Raw genomic sequence first — 14,302 nt, 5'->3', positions numbered from 1 at the left:
CTGTACACCGCACTGAATTGCCGGCTTTTCTCTCTAACACCGCTGCGTATTCCTCGCAAGTCACACTGCTGGTCCGTGTGTAATCCGTATTTTTGGGGCTTCCATAGACTTTCATTGGCGTATTTCTTGCGCAGTACGGTGACAAACGCAGCATGCTGCGATTTTCTACGGCCGTAGAAAGCCGTATAATACTGATCAGTAAAATACGGCAGATAGGAGCAGGGGCATAGAGAATAATTGTGTCGTATATTATGCGTGGGTGTGTTTTCATCCACTTCAACTGCAATAACCACAGAGATTTGTGGCCTAGGGCTATGGTTGAAAAAGGACAAACCCAAGGAAGTACTTATTGACTTGCTACTGGAAAAAAAAATACTAAAAGTAATCATCTCATTTAAAAGGCTATTCTGAGAAGAGGCCTCCAACATATACACAGTGGAAATCCAGGAGGTGAACCCACCACGCCTGATGAGGCAAACCCTGGCTGCAGCATCCAGGCGGAGAATATAATGGGGTGGTACACGTGTCCCATTCCCAGGGACAGCTGAGCACTCTTCTTCAGCCCTCTTCCATTGAGGCTATGTGCACACATTGCAGATTTTGCTGCGGATCCGCAGCGGTTTTGACGCTGCGGATTCGCAGCTGTTTTCCATGAGTTGACAGTACCATGTAAACCTATGAAAAACAAAATCCGCAGTGCACATGCTGCGGAAAATACCGCGCGGAAACATAGCGTTTATTCTGCACAAAAACCGCAGGAAATCCACGGTAAATCCACAGGTAAAACGCAGTGCTTTTTACCTGCGGATTTCTCAAAACAGGTGAGGAAAAATCCGCAGAGGTTCCATTTACATGTGCACATACCCTGATTCTTCTCCTGGATGCAAAAGCCACCCACCATCTCACTGCCCATGACAGAAGTCAGGAACTATGCACCCACATCTACGAGACACATTTATGGCGTATACTATGCCAAACGTCTCGAAAGATCAGAATAACTTTTAGAAGTGGGTTGTCTCCTAAAGACAACAACCCTTAGGGTATGTGTCCACGTTCAGGATTGCATCAGGATTTGGTCAGGATTTTCCATCAGTTTTTGTAAGCCCAAACCAGGAGTGGGTGATAAATACAGAACTGGTGCATATGTTTCTATTATACTTTTCCGCTAATTGTTCCACTCCTGGTTTTGGCTTACAAATACTGATGAAAAATCCTGACCAAATCCTGATGCAATCCTGAACGTGGACACATACCCTTATGGACACATGGAACTCAGTCAGGACCCCTCAGACCAGTAAGCGGAGTTGCTCTGTAAAAGGAGACCATAATCAAGTAGCTTTGAGTTATCCATGTACATGGCAACAATCCGGTTATTTGGTAGAATAATATGTATCGCTTGCAAAATAATCTGTATGAAGAGTAATTTTCAATCACCGCACACTCAATAGATGATTGTGAAGACATTATATAGATGTAGATGCAGCGATAACAATTCATGAATAAAGAATTGGTGCAGGGATAGAGAAAATGGTGAGGCGACAAGAGTATAACATTTCGACCCTCATAGGGTCTTATTCATAGGCACTGTTGGCAAAGTTCACTGAGCGGTGTAAGGATGTGTGTACACGTTGCAGATTTCCTGCAGATCCGCAGTGGTTTTTTTCCGTGCAGAAACACAAGTGATTTACAGTACAATGTAAATCAATGGCAAAAAAATAATGCTAATGGTGCAGAAAATTCCGGACGGAATCTGCAGCCGATTAAAAGCAGGAGCATGACAATTCTTTGTGCGGATCTGCAGCGTTTCTGCACCCATTGCATAATAGAAATCCGCAGGGGTAATAACGAATGAAATCTGCACAAAATCCGCAGCAAATCCGCAACAAACAAACAAACAAACAAAAAAAAAGCAGATTTTAACCTGCGTTTTCAGCGAAGAGATGCAGAATACGCACAGAAAATTCCACAGCCAAATCTGCAACGTGTGCACATACCCTAAAGGATATCCTGCTTGCAAAAGGACATTGCAGCCTACAATCCAAGGCGCAGGTGCGCCGGACCTACCCATTACCCAGGTGTCCTTTTGCAAGCAGGATATCCTTTACAACGTTCAGTGAACTCTGCCAACAGCACCTCGGATCTCAGCAAGCGTGCTCGCCACACTACCCGTCTAAGGCCTCTTTCACATTTCCGTCGGTGCGGGGCCGTCGCAAACAGTCGGCCCGACGGACGTTGTGCAAAATTGTGCACAAGGTGGGCAGCGGATGAAGTTTTCCGACGCATCCGCTACCCATTCTGAAGTCCGGGGAGGAGGGGGCGGAGTTCCGGCCGCACATGCGCGGTCGGAAATGGCGGATCCAACGGACGAAAAAAACGTTCCCTTGAACGTTTTTATCACGACAGTCTGCAAAAACACGACGCATCCGTTGCAGGACGGATGCGACGTATGGCCATCCGTCGTAATCCGTCGTCAATAAGAGTCTATGGCAAAAAAATGCATCCTGCGGGCACATTTGCAGGATCCGTTTTTTTTTTACCAAAATTACTGATTGCAAAAAACGGAAGTGTGAAAGAGGCCTAATCTGTATGAAGGAAATTTTACCACTTTGTAGAGATCATCTGGAGCACTGCGCTCAATTCTGGAACCCTCTACTCCACCAGTAAGATAGTACAAATCTAGAGAAATTATAATGCTAGAAGTTGGTAAGCACAAAACTTAGTAGGAAAGCTAACCCCTTTATAATCAAAGTAAAGGACTTTAACAGGAACTGTTCTAGGGACTTCTTCCAATTGCTGCCTTTTTACGATGGCACTTCAGAAAACTGTACTGTACAGTCGTAATGGGCGTCCATCACTGACTGATAAAAGCTTTGATGAATCGGCGCCAAAGATTAAGCCAGAAAACTGGCTTAAAAAACATGGAAAAGTTGTAAAATTTGGTTTTGCCAAAAATCAGTGGTGTTGTGGCTGGGGGTAATGGGAGCTTGGCAACACAGCTCATCTATTATGTCCAGGAACAGTCAATTCTCATAATTCAAAACATGGGATCCATTCTTTTTAAGTTGGATGGTCCCCAACTGCACTTTCAGCATTATAGGTGTTGGAACATCCATTTTCTCATTCACAGTATGCATGACATCTACATCAAATTAAAGGTCCTCCCGTATGCTGTTTGATAGACTTAACCCCTTCATGACCGGGGGATTTTTCGTTTTTCCGTGTTCGTTTTTCGCTCCCCTCCTTCCCAGAGCCATAACTTTTTTATTTTTCCGTCAATTTGGCCATGTGAGGGCTTATTTTTTGCGGGACGAGTTGTACTTTTGAACGACATCATTGGTTTTAGCATGTCGTGTACTAGAAAACGGGAAAAAAATTCCAAGTGCGGTGAAATTGCAAAAAAAGTGCAATCCCACACTTGTTTTTTGTTTGGCTTTTTTGCTAGGTTCACTAAATGCTAAAAATGACCAGCCATTATGATTCTCCAGGTCATTACGAGTTCATAGACACCAAACATGACTAGGTTATTTTTTATCTAAGTGGTGAAAAAAAATTCCAAACTTTGCTAAAAAAAAAAAAAAAAAAAAAAAAAAGATTGCGCCATTTTCCGATACTCGTAGCGTCTCCATTTTTTATCATCTGGGGTCGGTTGAGGGCTTATTTTTTGCGTGCCGAGATGACGTTTTTAATGATAGCATTTAGGTGCAGATACGTTCTTTTGATCGCCCGTTATTGCATTTTAATGCAATGTCGCGGCGACCAAAAAAACGTAATTCTGGCGTTTCGAATTTTTTTCCCGCTACGCTGTTTAGCGATCAGGTTAATACTTTTTTTTAATTGATAGAGCGGGGTTCTGAGCGCGGCGATACCAAATATGCGTAGATTTGATATTTTTTTTATTGATTTATTTTGATTGGGGCGAAAGGGGGGTGATTTAAACTTATGTTTTTTTTATTTTTTTCACATTTTTTTAAACTTTTTTTTTAAACTTTTGCCATGCTTCAATAGCCTCCATGAGAGGCAAGAAGCAGGCACAGCACGATCGGCTCTGCTACATAGCAGCGATCTGCTGATCGCTGCTATGTAGCAGAATTGCACGTGTGCTGTGAGCGCCGACCAGAGGGTGGCGCTCACAGCGACGGGCAATCAGTAACCATAGGAGGTCTCAAGGACCTCTATGGTTACCATTCACAAGCATCGCCGACCCCCGATCATGTGACGGGGGTCGGCGATGACGTCATTTCCGGCCGCCCGGCCGGAAGCGGTAGTTAAATGCCGCTGTCTGCATTTGACAGCGGCATTTAACTAGTTAATAGGTGCGGGCAGATCGCGATTCTGCCCGCGCCTATTACGGGCACATGTCAGCTGTTCAAAACAGCTGACATGTCCCGGCTTTGGTGCGGGCTCACCGCGGAGCCCTGCATCAAAGCAGGGGAGCCGGCATCGGACGGTATAGTACGTCCGATGCCGGTAAGGGGTTAAAAGCAACCTGTCGGCAGGATTGTGCACAGTAACCTACAGACAGTGTCAGGTCAGCACCATTATACTGATTAAAATTATACCTTGGTTGATAAAATCCATCTTGTGGTTGTTTGATCTTTATTGGCAGTTAATCTTTATTTTTTATATAGCGCTAACATATTCCGCAGTTTTCAGATAATGAGATTCTCATGCTTCGGGGGCGGCTTTATGTGGTGCTTGGCTTAGATATTAATCCTTATTGCAGATCAGTGATCCCTCAGTGATCTGCCCCCTTTGTTACATACTGCTTTGAATACTTTTTAAAGGGAATCTGTCACCTCATTTTGTCCCTATAAACTGCGGCCACCACCATCAGGGGCTTATCTACAGGATTCTGTAATGCTGTAGATAAACCGCCCGCGTTATTCCCCCCCCGCCCGCTGTAACCTGAAAGATAAGAAAAACAAGTTAGATTATACTCACCCAGGGGCGGTCCAATGCGGTCCGATAAAGGGGTGTCGTGGTCCGGAGCCTCCTCTTCATACGATGATGCTCTCCTCTTTGCTTCTGTCACGGCTCCTGCGCAGGCGTACTGATTTGCCCTGTTGAGGGCAGAGCAAAGTACTGTGGTGCACAGGCGCCAGGAAAGGTCAGAGAGGCCCACGCCTGCGCACTGCTGTACTTTACGCTGCCCTCAATAGGGCAAATCAGTACGCCTGCGCAGGAGCTGTGACAGAATCAAAGAAGAGAACGTCATCGCATGAAGATAGGAGGCGACGGACCCAGACCGCCCCTGGGTGAGTATAATCTAACTTGTTTTTCTTATCTTTCAGGATACATCGGGGGGGGGGGGGGGGGGGGGGCTTATCTACAGCATTACAGAATGATGAAGATAAGCCCCTAATAGCGGTGGCCGCAGCTTACATACGAATAATTAGGTGACAGATTCCCTTTAAAAAAAAAAAAATTCACATTCATCAGGCAGGCGCCGGCATCTCTGCCGTAGCATGACAATGTACAATATGCAAATATTCATATAGTTTTTTTTCTTCATCTTAATTAAAATGGCGATGGAAGCGGCGCCTGTGCAGTAGAATTCATCGCGTTCCAATAGATGCTACTTTGCATCTTGATGGAGCCTCATTTTTTTTTCTTGCAAAATGGCAATGGCGCCTGCGCAGTAGCATCTATTGGAATGTGATAGATGCTACTGCGCAGGCAACATTTTGATTAAGATGGGAAAAAAAAAATAAAACAAAACTATATGTCTAAATAAAATGAATACTTGCATACTATACATTGTATCATGCATGCACCTACCTGATCAATGATTTTTTTTATTTAAACAAAGCAGTATGTAAAATATTGGGCAGGACAATGAGGGATCAGTGACCTCTCAGAAGCCATACTGACAAATATGTAATCAGAGCACCACATGAACACCCCCACAGGCCACCCCGAAACACGAGCATATCATTAACTGAAAACTACAAATAAAGATTAAACAACAACCACAAGACAGAGTTCGTCAACCAGGTATCATTTGAATCAGTATAAGGGCACCAACTTGACAGGGTATGTGCACCCGATCAGAAAACGCTGCGGGTGGGACGCTGCGTACTTGCTCAGTGTCCAACTGTTACACCATAGTGGATGGGATTTCAAGAAGTCCCATGCCCACTTTGTATGCACTGACGTGTGCGGCTCACCTGCGGAGATGGACATGAGGTGCGTCTTTTCAGATCCCAGCATGTCTATTTATCTTGTGGAGATGCGAGTCCCTGCAAGATAAATTTCACCCGTACGATGTATTGGGACGCGGTGATTCCGCACGGTTCAGTGAACACATATGGAATCACCAAAGTTCAATAGACGGCAGCGGACATGTGCTGCAACCACAGCGCGGCCAATTCCTGACCGCGGAACATACCCACACTGTAATTTATGGAGCAAAATCCAGCTGGAAGGTTCCCTTTAAGAGAACCTGTCAGCTCTCTCACTATGCACTGATATAGGGATGGAGAGCTGCCAATCAGCAGCTGTAGGAAGAGGGAAGCCCATGGGTCAGGAATACACCTGTCTTCACTGCAGTCTCCAGTGATAGTCACACTCTGCAAATATTTAGGGCTTGCTAAGGACTCCTACTGAATCTGGTGGCCAGAGCTGAACACCGCAGATCTGTACACTGTACAGGTCCTTCTCAAAAAATTAGCATATAGTGTTAAATTTCATTATTTACCATAATGTAATGATTACAATTAAACTTTCATATATTATAGATTCATTATCCACCAACTGAAATTGGTCAGGTCTTTTATTGTTTTAATAATGATGATTTTGGCATACAACTCCTGATAACCCAAAAAACCTGTCTCAATAAATTAGCATATCAAGAAAAGGTTCTCTAAACGACCTATTACCCTAATCTTCTGAATCAACTAATTAACTCTAAACACACGCAAAAGATACCTGAGGCTTTTATAAACTCCCTGCCTGGTTCATTACTCAAAACCCCCATCATGGGTAAGACTAGCGACCTGACAGATGTCAAGAAGGCCATCATTGACACCCTCAAGCAAGAGGGTAAGACCCAGAAAGAAATTTCTCAACAAATAGGCTGTTCCCAGAGTGCTGTATCAAGGCACCTCAATGGTAAGTCTGTTGGAAGGAAACAATGTGGCAGAAAACGCTGTACAACGAGAAGAGGAGACCGGACCCTGAGGAAGATTGTGGAGAAGGACCGATTCCAGACCTTGGGGAACCTGAGGAAGCAGTGGACTGAGTCTGATGTGGAAACATCCAGAGCCACCGTGCACAGGCGTGTGCAGGAAATGGGCTACAGGTGCCGCATTCCCCAGGTAAAGCCACTTTTGAGCTACAGAGAAGCAGCACTGGACTGTTGCTAAGTGGTCCCAAGTACTTTTTTCTGATGAAAGCAAATTTTGCATGTCATTCGGAAATCAAGGTGCCAGAGTCTGGAGGAAGACTGGGGAGAAGGAAATGCCAAAATGCCTGAAGTCCAGTGTCAAGTACCGACAGTCAGTGATGGTGTGGGGTGCCATGTCAGCTGCTGGTGTTGGTCCACTGTGTTTCATCAAGGGCAGGGTCAATGCAGCTAGCTATCAGGAGATTTTGGAGCACTTCATGCTTCCATCGGCTGAAATGCTTTATGGAGATGAAGATTTCATTTTTCAGCACGACCTGGCACCTGCTCACAGTGCCAAAACCACTGGTAAATGGTTTACTGACCATGGTATTACTGTGCTCAATTGGCCTGCCAACTCTCCTGACCTGAACCCCATAGAGAATCTGTGGGATATTGTGAAGAGAAAGTTGAGAGACGCAAGACCCAACACTCTGGATGAGCTTAAGGCCGCTATTGAAGCATCCTGGGCCTCCATAACATCTCAGCAGTGTCACAGGCTGATTGCCTCCATGCCACGCCGCATTGAAGCAGTCATTTCTGCCAAAGGATTCCCGACCAAGTATTGAGTGCATAACTGAACATTATTATTTGTTGGTTTTTTTGTTTGTTATTAAAAAACACTTTTATTTGATTGGATGGGTGAAATATGCTAATTTATTGAGACAGGTTTTTTGGATTATCAGGAGTTGTATGCCAAAATCATCAGTATTAAAACAATAAAAGACCTGACAAATTTCAGTTGGTGGATAATGAATCTATAATATATGAAAGTTTAATTGTAATCATTACATTATGGTAAATAATGAAATTTAACACTATATGCTAATTTTTTGAGAAGGACCTGTATATTGACTAGTCTCACTGAGGTGAATGGGCATTACGTTACAATACCCAGGAATGGACACTGAGCAAAGAACAACTGATAGGAGGGGGTACCATTGATAGAAACACATTTTGATGAATTAACCACTGGATAGGTCACAAATGTTATTCCTGGACAACCACCTTAAAACTCAAAAAAACAATTTAAAAAAGTATTGTCTCAAACTACAGACTTTGAAAATCTCTAAAAATCAGGGTGTGCGTCACTACTCCATGCTGGGCTCAGACAGGACAACATAACCAAGAGGACAAGTACAGTATATAGCCTGTTTAATATAGTGGTAGAACATTCGCTCTACTCCACGCTGATGTGACTACATTGCACCTGCTGCACCGGGTACAGGGCACTATGCCACCATCACACTATGTGCGCATCGTACTGTATGGAGGCCAATAATTAATGAGAAATTACACTGAGAAAACACAGACAGCTTCACTATGGATGTGGGTGACAAATTATTTTACAGTGCAGGCGACAAGTGTCCCTCTTCATAGGTAAGTGCAAGGAATTTCGGCACATCAATCTGTTGATTTACTCAGTTTTCAGTAGATTTATATACATTCAATATTTTTGATGGATCTGTTTTTGTTGATAAGAACTTTATATAAATATGTTTACAACTGGACCTAGGTTTCTATTTAAACCTTCTGCTGGTGCCATTTTCATTAGCCTATGACTAAGGACGGATTATTGGTTATTGCTTAGTTTGTTTTTTTATTTTGTATTTTGAATGGACCACTAATAAAGTAAAGGATTCTTTATCTACAGGTGGATGTGCCGAAATTCCTTCTACTTACCTACTTGTGCGGATTCTGCATACAGCACAGATTGTATTATCTCACAGCACTCGTTAGTTAGGTTTTTCCTTTTTACCATAATAGAAATATACACACACAGTATGTGTTCACTTGTGGCTGGACAGGTGACTTGCGTTCCCCAGCAGTTACCCTATAATAGTGCAGCATCTCCTTCTGTATCCCCTTGGGGGAGGTGACCAGATTCCGGCATTAGCCAGCGCTAATCAGGAGCCAAACATAGGACGCATGGTGTGCACCTTACCACCAGGGATGCACCTTACCACCATGGATGCGCCTTACCACCATGGATGCGCCTTACCACCATGGATGCGCCTTACCACCATGGATGCGCCTTACCACCATGGATGCGCCTTACCACCATGGATGCGCCTTACCACCATGGATGCGCCTTACCACCATGGATGCGCCTTACCACCATGGATGCGCCTTACCACCATGGATGCGCCTTACCACCATGGATGCGCCTTACCACCATGGATGCGCCTTACCAGCATGGAGGCGCCTTACCAGCATGGGGCACCTTACCAGCATGGATGCGCCTTACCAGCATGGATGCGCCTTACCAGCATGGATGCGCCTTACCAGCATGGATGCGCCTTACCAGCATGGATGCGCCTTACCAGCATGGGGCACCTTACCAGCATGGGGCACCTTACCAGCATGGGGCACCTTACCAGCATGGGGCACCTTACCACCAGCACTCAGATGGCCGATGCTAACTCATCAGATCGGTGACCGATCGGCAGGTCTCCATGGAGGGCAGTGTGGTGTGCAGCAGCAGCACAGCAGTAATGAATGAGCCTGGGCCGGACACCGGGACTCCCGGGCTCAGCACGGCCATGCTATCACGGCTGTGGGGACCCCGCTCACCTGGTCTCCTGGTTGCTGAACTTCTTGGTGACCACCTTGCCCAGCTCCAGCCCCAGCCGGTCTGCCACTTTCTGGGAGAGATCCTGGTGAGAGCTGCCGCTGAACAGTACGATGTTCGGCATGGTACTTGTGCGCAGAGACACTGCAAGATGAATGCCGAGCCACAGCAGAAGGGACGAGGCTGCGGCTGAACGCGGGGCTCGCACTGAGGTGTCCGCTCTACCCCTCTGCTACCAGGGTGCAGGGCTCGGTGTCATGTGGCTACTGTGGAAGCAGGGGGAGGGGAGCCGGAGAGGAAGTGATGGCGGTGCGTCCTCCCGTGCAGGGCCGGCCTCCTCCCGCACCTCTCCCGCCTGTTCCCTTGCAGGGCCCTCCTTCTCCCGCCTGTTCCCTTGCAGGGCCCTCCTTCTCCCGCCTGTTCCCTTGCAGGGCCCTCCTTCTCCCGCCTGTTCCCTTGCAGGGCCCTCCTTCTCCCGCCTGTTCCCTTGCAGGGCCCTCCTTCTCCCGCCTGTTCCCTTGCAGGGCCCTCCTTCTCCCGCCTGTTCCCTTGCAGGGCCCTCCTTCTCCCGCCTGTTCCCTTGCAGGGCCCTCCTTCTCCCGCCTGTTCCCTTGCAGGGCCCTCCTTCTCCCGCCTGTTCCCTTGCAGGGCCCTCCTTCTCCCGCCTGTTCCCTTGCAGGGCCCTCCTTCTCCCGCCTGTTCCCTTGCAGGGCCGGCCTCCTCCTCTGGTAACTTCATCTCCCTCCTATTACCGTACAGGGTCGGCCTCCACGTGCTCTGCTCCTGCCTGCTCCGGTATAGTGCCGGCCTCCTCACTCGGCTCCGCTTTTTTGGCTCTAAAACGGCCCTTCCAGCACATAGTGCTACCTTTTCTACCTATATCACTCCAGTCCCTCAGCTATAAAGCCTGCGCCTCATTATACAGCCGTGCAGGAGTCTAGTGAAGGCTTTTTAGCATTGCCATGTTTTCAGACTGTAGCCCTGGGACCAGGACCTCACTTCTAGTCTGTGGTGCTGACTTGTGGTATTTTCTAAAATCCATATACTCGCCTGTTCTAATTGTCCCCCCTGTAATGCTCTCGACTGCTCTTGCAGCAGAGCTGGGTGTTAGGGTTTGGCGGAACGCACCAAATATTTATGAAGTAATAGGTGCGTTCACAACCCGGGGTCCACCGTGCAGGAGTAAAACCTGCTGCTAGTGACTGACGGTACAATATGACGGTATAAGTGAAGTCTGTTACTTCACAGAGGCACTTAAGACAAGAGAACGCTGTGCCCTGTTATGCTATGTGCACACTTTGCAGATTCCACTGCGGATTTTTCCGCAGCGGAATTGCAAAATCCGCAGTGAAAACCCATCGCGGTTTTTACTGCGGATTTATCGCGGTTTTTACTGCGTTTTCTTCTGCGGATTTTCAACTGCAGTTTTCTATTGGAGCAGCTGAAAATCCGCAGAAAAGAAGTGACATGCTGCGGAATGTAATCCGCAGCGTTTCCGCGCGGATTTTTCTGCAGCATGTGCACAGCGTTTTTTGTTTCCCATAGGTTTACATTGAAATGTAAATTCATGGGAAACTGCTGCGGATCCGCAGCGGTCAAATCCGCTGCGGATCCGCAGCAAAATCCGCAAAGTGTGAATATAGCCTAAAAGGAAACCTGTCACCCCGTTTTTTCAGTAGGAGATAAAAATACTGTTAACCCCTTCCCGACCTGTGACACAGCGTATGCGTCATGAAAGTCGGTGCCAATCCGACCTGTGACGCATATGCTGTGTCACAGAAAGATTGCGTCCCTGCAGGCCGGGTGAAAGGGTTAACTCCAATTTCACCCGGCCTGCAGGGACAGGGGGAGTGGTAGTTTAGTCCAGGGGGGGTGGCTTCACCCCCCCCCCCCCCCCCCCGTGGCTACGATCGCTCTGATTGGCTGTTGAAAGTGAAACTGCCAATCAGAGCGATTTGTAATATTTCACCTAAAAAACTGGTGAAATATTACAATCCAGCCATGGCCGATGCTGCAATATCATCGGCCATGGCTGGAAACACTTATGTGCACCCACCCCACCCCACCGATCGCCCCCCGATCTGTGGTCCGCTCCCCTCCGTCCTGTGCTCCGCTCCCCCGTCCTCCTGTCCGCTCCCCCCGTGCTCCAATCACACCCCCCGTGCTCCAATCAAACCCCCCCGAACTCCGATCACCCCCCCCGCACAGCGATCCCACCCCCCCGTGCTCCGATTCCCCCCCCCCCCGTGCTCCGATCCACCCCCCTGCACAGCGATCCCCCACCCCGTGCTCCAATCCACCCCCCCCGTGTTCCGATCCACCCCCACATGCTCCGATCCACCCCCCCGTGCTCCGACGCTCCCCCCGTGCCCTGATCTCCCCCCCCCCCCTTATACTTACCTCCCGGGATCCGTCCGTCTTCTTTCCTGGGCGCCGCCATCTTCAAAAATGGCGGGCGCATGTGCAGTGCGCCCGCCGAATCTGCCAGCCGGCAGATTCGTTCCAAAGTGAGTTTTGATCACTGAGATATAACCTCTCAGTGATCAAAATAAAAAAAAAACAGTAAATGACCCCCCCCCCCTTTGTCACCCCCATAGGTAGGGACAATAAAAAAATAAAGAATTTTTTTTTTTTTACACTAAGGTTAGAATAGGGTTAGGGGTAGGGGTAGGGTTAGGGGTAGGGGTAGGGCTAGGGTTAGGGGTAGGGTTAGGGTTTCGGTATGTGCACACGTATTCTGTTCCTCTGCGGATTTTTCCGCTGCGGATTTGATAAATCCGCAGTGCTAAACCGCTGTGCTGTGGATTTATCGCGGTTTTTCTGCGCATTTCACTGCGGTTTTACAACTGCGATTTTCTATTGGAGCAGTTGTAAAACCGCTGCGGAATCCCCAGAAAGAAGTGACATGCTATGGAATGTAAACCGCTGCGTTTCCGTGCAGTTTTTCCGCAGCATGTGCACAGCGATTTTTGTTTCCCATAGGTTTACATTGAACTGTAAACTCATGGGAAACTGCTGCGGATCTGCAGCGTTTTCCGCAGCGTGTGCACATACCTTTAGAATTAGGCTATGTGCACACGGTGCGGATTTTGCTGCGGATCCGCAGCAGTGTTCCATCAGGTTTGCAGTTCCATGTAAACATATGGAAAACCAAATCCGCTGTGCCCATGGTGCGGAAAATACCACGCGGAAATGCTGCGTTGTATTTTCCGCAGCATGTCAATTCTTTTTTTTACACCTGTTCCTCAATAGGAATCCACAGGTGAAATCCGCACAAAAAACACTGGAAATCCACGGTAAATCCGCAGGTAAAACGCAGTGCCCTTTACCCGCGGATTTTTCAAAAATGATGCTGAAAAATCTCACACGAATCCGCAATGTGGGCACATAGCCTTAGGGTTAGGGTTGGAATTAGGGTTGTGGTTAGGGGTGTGATTAGGGTTATGGCTACAGTTGGGATTAGGGTTAGGGGTGTGTTGGGGTTAGTGTTGGAGTTAGAATTGAGGGGTTTCCACTGTTTAGGCACATCAGGGGTCTCCAAACGCAACATGGCGCCACCATTGATTCCAGCCAATCTTGTATTCATAAAGTCAAATGGTGCTCCCTCAATTCCGAGCCCCGACGTGTGCCCAAACAGTGGTTTACCCCCACATATGGGGTACCGGCATACTCAGGACAAACTGCGCAACAATTACTGGGGTCCAATTTCTCCTGTTACCCTTGTGAAAATAAAAAAATGCTTGCTAAAACATCATTTTTGAGGAAAGAAAAATTATTTTTTATTTTCACGGCTCTGCGTTGTAAACGTCTGTGAAACACTTGGGAGTTCAAAGTGCTCACCACATATCTAGATAAGTTCCTTGCGGGGTCTAGTTTCTAAAATGGGGTCACTTGTGGGGGGTTTCTACTGTTTAGGCACACCAGGGGCTCTGCAAACGCAACGTGACGTCCGCAGACCATTCCATCAAAGTCTGCATTTCAAAAGTCACTACTTCCCTTCTGAGCCCCGACGTGTGCCCAAACAGTGGTTTACCCCCACACATGGGGTATCAGCGTACTCAGGAGAAACTGGACAACAACTTTTGTGGTCCAATTTCTCCTGTAACCCTTGGGAAAATAAAAAATTCTGGGCTAAATAATTATTTTTGAGGAAAGAAAACGTATTTATTATTTTCACTGCTCTGTGTTATAAACTTCTGTAAAGCACTTGGGGGTTGAAAGTGCTCACCACATATCTAGATAAGTTCCTTGCGGGGTCTAGTTTCCAAAATGGGGTCACTTGTGGGGGGTTTCTACTGTTTAGGCACACCAGGGGCTCTGCAAACGCAACGTGACGCCCGCAGACCATT

At 47.2% G+C, this 14,302-nt stretch overlaps 1 protein-coding gene across 1 annotated transcript in view; it reads right to left on the bottom strand.

The window, feature by feature from the left end:
* The window catches only part of PRPS2 (phosphoribosyl pyrophosphate synthetase 2), a 117,869-nt gene extending 107,337 nt beyond the window's left edge, over positions 1-10,532 (bottom strand). The window contains exon 1 of the mRNA XM_069757668.1: positions 9,956-10,532. Coding sequence (XP_069613769.1) covers positions 9,956-10,077 — 122 coding nt within the window. The 5' untranslated portion in view covers positions 10,078-10,532. The remainder of the gene's footprint in view (positions 1-9,955) is intronic.
* Between the last annotated feature and the right edge of the window lie 3,770 nt (positions 10,533-14,302).

Source organism: Ranitomeya imitator, chromosome 3 (assembly GCF_032444005.1).
Source record: "Ranitomeya imitator isolate aRanImi1 chromosome 3, aRanImi1.pri, whole genome shotgun sequence".
Classification (NCBI taxonomy): Eukaryota; Metazoa; Chordata; class Amphibia; order Anura; family Dendrobatidae; genus Ranitomeya; species Ranitomeya imitator.
This window is presented reverse-complemented; position numbering and strand designations above follow the sequence as displayed.